We start from the raw sequence: 9,897 nt of genomic DNA, 5'->3' as shown, positions 1-9,897 counted from the left end.
GCACAACTTCTGGATTATGACGCGCTCGGAGCTGCGCAAAGCAGATCGCGACCCTTGAGTCAGCGTGCTCATCCGCTTCTGATCACGTCGGCCAGAGCATGGAGCTTTCAGAAGTGGGTGGGGAGATGTGCGTTGGCGCCCTTAGCGGTGCTTTCAGTCTCGACACTGGTCAGTCTGCAGGTATGGCGTCATGCAATTCTGAGCTTGGAAGCACCAATCAATATGGCGGTGCATTGAGGGACAGTAATCTCGGCTGCGAGATCAATCGGCAGTTAGCGGTAACGTGCGTGGAGAAGGAATCAGTCACCATGAAAAATTTCCGATCATGTCCTTCCACTAAAAGAATCTCATTGCCGAAGATGTCCATCCCTTCTATTAATAATAACAAACTCTTGATTTCAATCTACCATTAAGTGACTTATTTTAAGAACCGGTACCGTGCAGTACAGTATAGTGTTGGAGTATTCTTCTTGCCAGACTTCTTGCCAGACTTCTTGATAACTGTTGGTTGTGTTGTCGCAATTGGCCTTTCGTCGATTCAACTGTGTTAGCAATCGTATGGATTGCGTGACTTCTCGGGCTCGGATGCAAAAAGACGTCGTGTGGACGGTTGCCAATTGAGAAAAAACCCTTAAATCTTCGACATTCGCTTGCGAATAACCTCTTCTTCCGAGGTTCCTGCAACGAGCCTCTCTTGCGAAATTAGAAGCCCTTACGAGCAGTCTCTCCAATGGCCGTAAGTATGCTGCGAAACAGATTGCTGGCTACAATAGGACCGAGAGGTAAAGTCGAGCGAGATGACAGCAGGACAGGAGCAGTCTTTCGTGACACGTGACACGCTAAGCAGATGCCAGAGAAGAGCACACCGACAGCCATGTGACACGCAAGGCCGACAATGAAACGAGATTAACAACGTTCCGTGTCCAAACCTGAGATGACGAAGAGGGAGGGGGAATGAGTGCTTGCATTGGACGATGTCTTGGAGGAAGCAGACCACGGGCATCCGAGCCTGAGACGTAAGCATGGGTCGGGTGCAGCCCATGTGAGCGCCTCGACCGCTCCTCACTCGATGGCAAAGCGGAGATCAAGGGTGAAGTCAATCTAGCTTTCCGCGAGGAGCAGGGCCAGCTCGAAAGCAGGCGAGCGAGCAGGTTGATAGCTTATTGCACGAGTACTACAGCACGTACTACTACACTACTAGCTGACGGGGCGGTCCATGCACGCAGCTTTTGTAATGTAAGATCAAGAACCCCGACGTACTAAACTCCGCCTGTCTACGGCTGTATGGACACGTAATCAAACCAGTGCCTGGTGCGTGCCGTGTATGTTCTGTCTAGATTGTCTCACCTGGATATGCGTGCTACAACGGCCGCACATCACTAGCTAGCTATCTACACTAGCTGTCACGTACTACCTGCCAAACAAAGCGCAGAAGACGAGATTGCAAGCCATGCCAGCCAGCACAAAAGGTGGCTGGTGGCTTACCGCAGGAAGGACGAGCTTGACTATATATCGCTTCCGCCAACTCTTCGTTTATGAGAGGCATCCTCACTATGAGCAGACTCCTGGTTCTGACGATTGCCGACCAAGCAATGATGACGAGCGAATCAGCTTTAAACTGATGCGGCTTAGGAGCGATGCTCCTGTTTCAGACAATGCGTAGGGAAAACTCACATCCGCCATCTGGTGATTGATTGCAAGTCGAGCCGCCACAGCATGTAAAAAGTCCGGCTTTGGCCCGGTAGCGTGCAGATCGCAGCAGTAGCTGGGCGGGTCGGAAACTGGCCAAGACGAAAAGAGAAAAAAATAAAAAAGAGAAAAAAAAAAGGACAGGCTCTGCTCGAGTGCCCTAGCCCTCTTAGAGCTCCTGCTAGCCCTGCATCTATTGCCCATTTATTTTTCATCGCTTCGCGCAGAGAATCTGCAAGACGCGGAGCGAGGGGGCTTTAGCAAGCGGCCCAGGCTGGCAGATGCCTGCCGCTTTCATCCACGTCATCTACTAACCGTTTTATCTTTCACTCTACCCACCTTCCAGCCATCTTCTTCCACCTGCATTCCCTCTGTATCATTGGGACAAGACTGGCGGCGACCAAGGGAGCGCAATTCCTCTCTTTCCCTATCTCTCTCCCTTTGTCGGCTGTTTCCTCTGCGCCGCCTCTGCTCGCCAGAGTGACTCTTTCGTCTTTGCGCGGGCTATCGCTACTTCCCTTTTTGGATTCTTCCACGCGTCTTTTTCTCGGCTTTCGCTCTCCTTTCTCGTCCTTGTCGCTGTGTCACCCTCGCCATCCATCCTTTGCAGTCACCTCCTCTTCGTCGACATTCGTTCGATTTGCAAGGCGGCGAAATCGCGCATTCGTGCCATTTCGCGGGTTGATTTATCTCGGTGCGCGCGCACGGATACTGCGTTTTAGACGAGACAAGTGCCAGAGAAAAGGGTTTTTTCAACGAATCGAGCGCTGCTGCAGCCAACGAGCTAGGTGTCCGACCAGTGCGAGCGAGCGCGAGAGAGAGCGCGCGCGTGTGCCAACTGTGGCCGGAGTGAGAACAGGAGCCAAGCAAGAGAGCGGAGAAGGTCGAGGTCCGACAAGACGAGAAGAAAGCGGCCCGTGTATTTCGGGGGTTGTGGCCTCGTCTCTCTGGTAATTTCGCGTGCTGCCATAACAAGGCAAGGCGGGCGTTGCATTGACCAAGCTCGGAGCTGTGCTCAACTGAAACGCGTCGCCCGCGCCCGTTGTCGCCGCCCTCGCTCCCCTCGTTCCCCCGCTCGTCTGCCCCATCGCCCAGCCGTTCATTCTATTGTTGCCGTCGCTTCCTCATCGCTGTGAACAGCAAGAAGAGGAAGAAGAAGAAGAAGAGGAGGAGGAAGAAGAAGAAGAAGAAGAAGAAGAAGAAGAAGAAGAAGAAGAAGAAGAAGAAGAAGAAGAAGAAGAAGAAGAAGAAAGCGAGCAAGAGCATCACCACCTCTTCACCACAACCGCTGTTACCGTCGTCGACGGCGTCGCCACCAGCCATTGTCGACCAGTGCCTTGCTGTGAGCATGAACACGCATCACCCACACGTCCACCGCGCCTATCCTTCCGCTGGGTCGTCCATGTACGGCGGGGGAGCATCGCCTCAAGCGCCACCGCCGCCTGCTGTGCATGGACCTGTGCCCCAGCAAGGTATGCCGCCTGCACCGCTGCCTCACGCCGCATCATCGGGCGCCTCACCACAGCAGCACTTACACCACTCGCACTCGCACTCGCACTCGCACTCGCAGCACCAGCAGCACCACGGGCAGCAACAGCAACATTCGCATCACCACTCTCACCATGGTGCCCTTCCTCCTCCGCCACCGCCACCGCAGTCGTCTCATCACCACAGTGGTTTGTCGTCGCAGATGCCGCCGCCGCCGCCCCAGGCCAACGGCATCCCTCCGCCTCCTCCCAACGGACCAAGCCCTAGGGTGGTGCCCGGCGCTTCACACCCCCTCGCAGATGGTCCCATGGGTGGCCACGCACCTCCACCGCGCTCTGCTTCGGCCAGCAGCCATGCGCCGCCGCCGCCGCCTCCTTCTCACCATCACCACCCTTCGCAGCAGCAGCAGCAGCAGCAGCAACAACAACAACAGCAGCAGCAGCAGCAGCAGCAGCAGCAACAACAACAGCATCACCTTCACCACCATCAACAACAGCAGCACGGTCACCATCCACACCATCCACAGCAACCGCCGCCACCGCCGCCGCCTCCCCACCATCTTCACCCTCATCACATGGCAGTCGATGTGGCCAACCAGCCCATGTCAACGATGCAGAAGCTGGCACACGCCAATGAACAGACCTGGATCGCGATTGGTGAGCAACACTGGCTCCTCGCTGATCCTCCTGCCGCGCACACTGATCCTGCTCTTTTTCCTCACCCTGCAGGCTCTGCGGCCGAGGCCATGGAGGATTTCGAGAGGGCTATTGCCGCCTACGAATCGGCGCTGCGCCACAATCCTTACTCGATGCCGGCCATGAATGCCATTGCGGGCGTCCATCGTACGATGGATCGCTTTGAAAAGGTGAGACACCGTGTCATCTTTTCCCACAGCCTTGTCTTCAGTCCAATTCACGCTTCCCTCTTCTTCTCCCTCAAGGCTGTCGAGTACTTCAAGCGCGTGCTCAACATCGTGCCCGAGAATGGCGAGACGTGGGGTGCCATGGGTCACTGCTACCTCATGATGGACGAGCTGCAGAGCGCATACATGGCCTATCAGCAGGCCCTCTACCACCTTCCCAACCCAAAGGAGCCCAAGCTCTGGTACGGCATCGGTATCCTCTATGATCGCTACGGCAGCCTGGAACATGCAGAGGAGGCCTTTGCTAGTGTTGTTCGCATGGACCCCAACTACGAAAAGTCCAACGAAATCTACTTTCGGCTCGGCATCATCTACAAGCAGCAGCAAAAGTACCAGGCCAGCCTCGACTGCTTTCGCTTCATTCTCAACAACCCTCCGAGGCCCTTGACGGAGATTGACATCTGGTTCCAGATCGGCCATGTCCAGGAGCACCAGCATGAGTATGGGGCAGCAAAGGAAGCCTACGAGCGCGTCCTCGTCGACAATCCAAACCACGCAAAGGTCCTCCAACAGCTTGGCTGGCTCTATCACACCAGTGACGCCGGCTTCGAGAACCAAGAGAGGGCGATTCAGCTGCTGACAAAGAGCCTCGAGAGCGATGCGAACGATGCCCAGAGCTGGTACCTCCTCGGGCGAGCCTACATGTTTGACCAAAATTACAACAAGGCATACGAGGCCTACCAGCAGGCCGTGTACCGCGACGGCAAGAACCCCACCTTTTGGTGCTCCATCGGCGTCCTATACTATCAGATCAACCAGTACCGAGACGCGTTGGATGCCTACTCGCGCGCAATCCGCATCAACCCTTACATCTCCGAGGTCTGGTACGACCTGGGCAGCCTCTACGAGTCGTGCAACAACCAGCTGTCGGATGCCATCGATGCCTATGCTCGTGCTGCCGAGCTGGACCCGGACAATGCTCGAATTCAGCAGAGAATCTCGATGTTGCGAAACGCAGAGGCGACGGGCGAGGCCATCACGTCTGCCCCCTCGCCTTTGGACGTGCATCCGACCGCATACGCAAACCAGCAGAGTGGTTTGGCTGCTGGACCTCCTTCGGCTATCGGTGGCAGCGGTCCTCCACCTCCCTCTACTGCTGCTGCCGCTGCTGCCAGCGGTGGCTCGGCCAGTGGTGCACCTGGCGTCTCAGGCAGCATCGGCTCCTACGGTAGTAGCGGTGCGGTGGGCAACGGTCCTAGCCTGCATGCGGTGGAAGGGGCCGCCTCGCGCGATTTGCCCGGTCCACCTCAGGCATCCTCACACCTGAGAAGGAGGGACAGCCAGTCGCCAGGAGTACCTGGTCGGGAAAGGGATCCGGTGATCCCCAACATCGACGAAAGAGGCACCAAGCCATCGACGCACACCCAGCTCGGACCCATGCAGCATGCTTCGAGAGGACCATCGCCCCCTCCCACCCAGCATCAGCAGCAGGGCGGCTATGGCCACTACGAGAGGACCTCGCCTCGTGCCCAGGCGTATGGAGGAGGTGGATCTGCGAGATCCTACGACGCCTACGAACGAGAGCGCGAGATTGAGTGGGAACGCAGCAGGAGAGAGCGTGATATGCCTTCCTATCGCGGCGGCGATGTACGCTCCAATGGAAGAGAGTACGAACGTATGGGCGGCGAAGCGGACCCAGGCACCGAGGGCAGCTATCTGTCAGGCAGTCGCGAGGAAGGCGCCTATCGATCGCCTTACCACCATCATCCTCAGCACCCTATTCACCAAGATCTTGTTTCCGAGACGGATGGAGCAGCGTCAAGGGGATCTTTGTCGTCTGGTCAGCGAAAGGCGTCAGGTCCCGGTCGACCGGGCTCGGCGGCAGCCAATCGTAAAGGTATAAAGGACGAAGGAGCAGGCCAAGACTCGGCCTCGTCGCCTAGGCGCAAGCCTGGTCAAGCGGCACCACGAGGAGGCAATTCGACGCCCAGAGGAACGTCTCCGGCTCGCGGGAGTGGACGTGGAACGCCTACCTCTTCTGCCTCTCGTGCAGGCGGACCAGGAAGTGGTCGAGGTCGCAAAGCAAAGGGGGCAACCCCTTCTTCTGAGGGGCCCGCTGCGACTGTAGCGCATACCGCTGGTGCCGCCTCGCCCGCGGCCTCGGATTCGTCTTCGGGGAGCAACCAGCCCTTGGCGGCCTCTTCGGCCTATGCGACATCGTCTCGAGGTGCTGCGCCATCTCGGATCGTCGACGAGGATTACGACGAAGGTGCAGCTGATGCACTCATGGGTCTGGCGGGCGCAGCAGCGGCCTCTGCGTCGTCCTCGCAACCTCTCGGGGCCGCTCAGGAGGCGCAGTCGCAGTCCGAGAAGGGAGCACGACCAGAAGTCGAGGCAGAGGCCGAGGCCGAAGTAGATTCAGAGACAGGGCCGGTCAAGAGTCTCGCGGAGGAGCACTCTTCGGACAAGTCACCTGGCGCAAGGAACGCCGGGGCGGCGAGCGAGGAAAAGGTGGCCGAAGTCAAAGCCAGAGCCGAGGCTGCTGCAGCGGCAGAGGAGCAAGACGCGAGGACCGGCGCCGTGCAGTCGATGCTGGGCAAGCGAGCGGCTGAGGAAAAAGACGAGGCAGAGTCCGCGACAGAAGAGGGGCGGCAGGAGGAGGAGAGGGAGACGGAGCAGCAACAGGATACAGACAAGCCTCGAAGCAGCAAAAAGCTCCGGGGTGATGATCAGCTCAACAATGATAAGGCTTCTGGCGGCGAGGACCAAGAGCAGGAGGGCCCACTCGTGGCAGAGATGGGCGCCGCTGCCACGGGCCCAGACGCTCGGGATGTGGAAATGGCAGAGGCGAATGGCGTAGAGAAAGAGTCACTAGCGCCGAAGCAACCCGACAGTAGCGAAGTCGAGCCGAAGGCGGAGCAGCAGCCTTTCTCGGCTAGAGGCGGAAGGAAGGGCGAAGCTGGGGCCAGTGAGACGCCAGGAGTAGGGAACGAAGACGAGGGTGCGGCGCCCACGACCACCTCAGAAGCGCAAGTTGAGGCCAAAGGAGACGCTAGCAAGGGCGACGAGGACGCACAAAAAGCAGAGGTGCCTGATGCTCAGCTCCACGCGCCTCTTCTTTCATCCGAAGCAACTGGTGATGAGGAGGTAGAAGAAAAAGGGACTGCCAACGACAATGATTCGGAGCCGGAGGAGGGCGAGGTGTCGTAATAGGCTCTTCGTGAGAAAATCTCCCGCCTTGAATTCCCTCTCCCTCCCACCCTCTCGATCTCCTCACTCGTTGTGTCAAAAGTAAAACGAAATCTGTAGAGTAGCAGTCGTGGTCGTAGTAGTGTCCTCAATTGCCCCCCGGGACAACGAGAATGAGAAGGGGGTGTTCATAAATAGCCAATTTGTCCGTCATCCAGATCGATCAGATGTGGCCTCGTGGTCAAACCTGTCACGGATTCTCGTCCGTTGTTCCGCGTCCCTCCACCGAGACGAAGCAGCGAGAAGCGAGAAAACCCCACTCCGACTCCACGTCGCTCATCTCATCACTCGACCAGCGCCAGCGCCTTCCGCCGCTGCCGTCACCCACTTTGGCTTGCCTCCCTCCTCTATTGCGTTGCTGTTGAGTGTCAAAACAAAGAGGAAGAGGAAAGAAGGAAAAGAAAAAAAAAAAAGGTAATCAGCTGCAGGAATGAGCTCGCACCCAAGCGAGTGGACGCCGCCCGTGGCGCCGTGGTCGCCCCTGGACAAGTCTTCATTCGCCTTCGAATCCGTCTCGAAGCGCTGGCCAACGATTTTGGCCTCCTCGATCGATGGCCTTTACCAAGCAAGCTATGCTCTCTCGTACTCTTCCAATCAATCGGCCGTACAGCCCAAGATTGATGAGGCCAAGAGCATCATCGAGAGACTCAGCGGTCTTAAACACGACATGGGCCGTGACAAGCCGCTGGTGCCCATTGGCGAGGATGGTGGAGACAGCACGGCGATGTACGACGAGGTCGTCCAGAGTGAAAAGTACACTTGGTTCACAGCTCCCTGTAAGTGGCTCGTAAACGGTCATCTTGAGATGTAGAGAGGGGCGGGGCGGATAGAGCAAACGCTGACATCGAAAGGACCACTCACAAAGGGCTCTTTTGCGAATGCTACCTCTATCGGCTATTACGCTCCTTCTTCGCCCGCTCGACACACTGGACGACATATGACCCATTCTCGAGTCAGAAGCTGGCCGCTTTCCGATCTTCGGCAGCGGCCATCCATAGCCTGTCAAATGCCGTCGAGGACCTGGTGAAAAAGGCCGAAGTGTCGCAGCAGCAAGGAGGTCAAGACAACGACGAAGCCCTCGGCCTCGTATTTCGTGAATTGGTCCAAACGAGCCTGTGGGGCAACGCAACCGACCTTTCGCTGCTCACTCATCTTTCCCATGCCGACATCCAGGACCTGCAAAAGGGTGGCCTCGGCGCAGAGGCCCAGGCAAAGCGTCAACACTTCATCCTGAGCGGCCTGGGTGCCATTGAAAAGGCGTGGAAAGTGATCCTCGAAGGTTCCTCTTCCAGTGAGAAGCGAGTGGACATAATCCTCGACAATTCTGGCTTCGAGCTTTTTACGGATTTGCTCTTGGCCGACTGGCTGCTGGCGACGGGCAAGGTGCACCAGGTCGTCTTCCATCCAAAGGACATGCCCTGGTTCGTTTCCGACGTCACGCCGGCTGACTTTGCCTTTACGATTTCCGCGCTCCAGTCGCCCAACTTTTTCGAAAAGGTTTCTGCAATTGACGGTGCAAAGCAGCAGGGACAGCCGAGGGAAGCTTCGAGGAGCGTCAGCCGCCAACGCGCGATGCAAGCCGACCCTCGTCACTTTGAAGGCGATCTGCGCAGCATGGACCCTGCGGGAAGTAGGAGGCTCCAAATGAGCGAATCGGACCGAAGGGGACGCGAACTTAGCCCTGCCCCCGCCGGTAGCCGGTCGTTGAAGATGCGCGAGGGCAGCCTCGATGAAAGGGCCGAGGCCGGACGGGCGCAAGAAAGCGAAGAGGCGCAGACGTCGTTGAGGGGTAGGCCCTTGGCAAACACTCCAAAGGGTAGCAGAGACCTCGCCTTGGACCCGAGCTACTTTTTGAGTGCCAGGAGCCGGACCGTGTCACCCTCGAGAAGCTTCATCGTGGACAGCTCGGCGTCGTTTTCCTCGCTGGGAGCAGGCAGCACGAACCCAGTAGGCGAAGAGGCAGCGCGGGGTAGAAGCTTGGCCTCCCACGACTCTACTCCTACCCAGCGCCTCGCGCTACGATGGTCAAAGCACATCGAGACGGGCCGCTTCAAGCTGTCGATGCCTTTCGACTTGCCCCTTGGCGGTTCCCCAAACACGTCGGGCGGGAGTAACTTCTGGACTTCCTTCCACAATTACCCTTCCCTGCCACTCGCAGCGCCCGATCTCTTTACGAGCCTCGAGAAAGCAAGTCTCGTCATTTCAAAGGGCGATCTCAACTATCGCAAATGGACCAGCGACGCGCAATGGCCGTTCAGCACGCCCTTTCACGAGGTCTTGGGCCCCGTCGACGGGAAACTCAACCTTCTGGTCCTCAGAACTAACAAAGCCGACGTCTGCGTGGGCGTGCCAAAAGAGAGGCTTGCAAAGCTTGATGAAGAAGACCCGAATTGGAGGACCAATGGGAAGTTCGCAGTGATGGAGTTTGTGAAGCGAACTTAGGTGAGAGGCAGTCGGCACTTCTGCAAGTGTTTCATTTGTTTTGGGTTTTGGGTGGCGATCAAAAGTTGAACCAATGGCGATGGCCAGTGTTGCGGTACCAGAGAAAGAAAATCGTGTCAGTTCCGAGCGTAATAATAGTTAACGAAGACCAAAAAAAAAAAAAGACA

The 9,897-nt window shown here is 57.3% G+C and overlaps 3 protein-coding genes across 3 annotated transcripts; 2 read left to right on the top strand and 1 right to left on the bottom strand.

Annotated features, from left to right (window-relative positions):
* Window positions 1-1,185: 1,185 nt before the first annotated feature.
* On the bottom strand, window positions 1,186-2,226 carry FA10DRAFT_140979 (hypothetical protein). Its single transcript, XM_025518038.1, has 4 exons — window positions 2,029-2,226; window positions 1,675-1,921; window positions 1,348-1,571; window positions 1,186-1,280 (listed from the first exon to the last, which is right to left on the bottom strand). Exons 2-3 carry the CDS (start codon window positions 1,902-1,904, stop codon window positions 1,397-1,399), a joined length of 405 nt encoding a protein of 134 aa, XP_025376489.1. The 5' UTR covers window positions 1,905-1,921; window positions 2,029-2,226; the 3' UTR covers window positions 1,186-1,280; window positions 1,348-1,396.
* A 1,561-nt stretch (window positions 2,227-3,787) lies between these two features.
* Window positions 3,788-5,271, top strand: FA10DRAFT_272442 (TPR-like protein; the record flags this gene model as incomplete). Its single annotated transcript, XM_025523130.1, has 4 exons — window positions 3,788-3,833; window positions 3,906-4,042; window positions 4,118-5,101; window positions 5,215-5,271. 4 exons carry the CDS (start codon window positions 3,788-3,790, stop codon window positions 5,269-5,271), a joined length of 1,224 nt encoding a protein of 407 aa, XP_025376488.1.
* Window positions 5,272-7,609: 2,338 nt separating this feature from the next.
* FA10DRAFT_267863 (DUF89-domain-containing protein) lies at window positions 7,610-9,882 on the top strand. The gene is made up of 2 exons (XM_025522082.1): window positions 7,610-8,064; window positions 8,154-9,882. The coding sequence occupies exons 1-2, from the start codon at window positions 7,719-7,721 to the stop codon at window positions 9,728-9,730; spliced, it is 1,923 nt and encodes a 640-aa protein (XP_025376487.1). The 5' UTR covers window positions 7,610-7,718; the 3' UTR covers window positions 9,731-9,882.
* The last annotated feature ends 15 nt before the right edge of the window (window positions 9,883-9,897 follow it).

This window comes from Acaromyces ingoldii (genome assembly GCF_003144295.1).
Source record: "Acaromyces ingoldii strain MCA 4198 unplaced genomic scaffold FA10scaffold_4, whole genome shotgun sequence".
Taxonomy (NCBI): Eukaryota; Fungi; Basidiomycota; class Exobasidiomycetes; order Exobasidiales; family Cryptobasidiaceae; genus Acaromyces; species Acaromyces ingoldii.
Note: the sequence above shows the minus strand (reverse complement) of the source record. Positions and strands in the feature narration are given on the sequence as shown.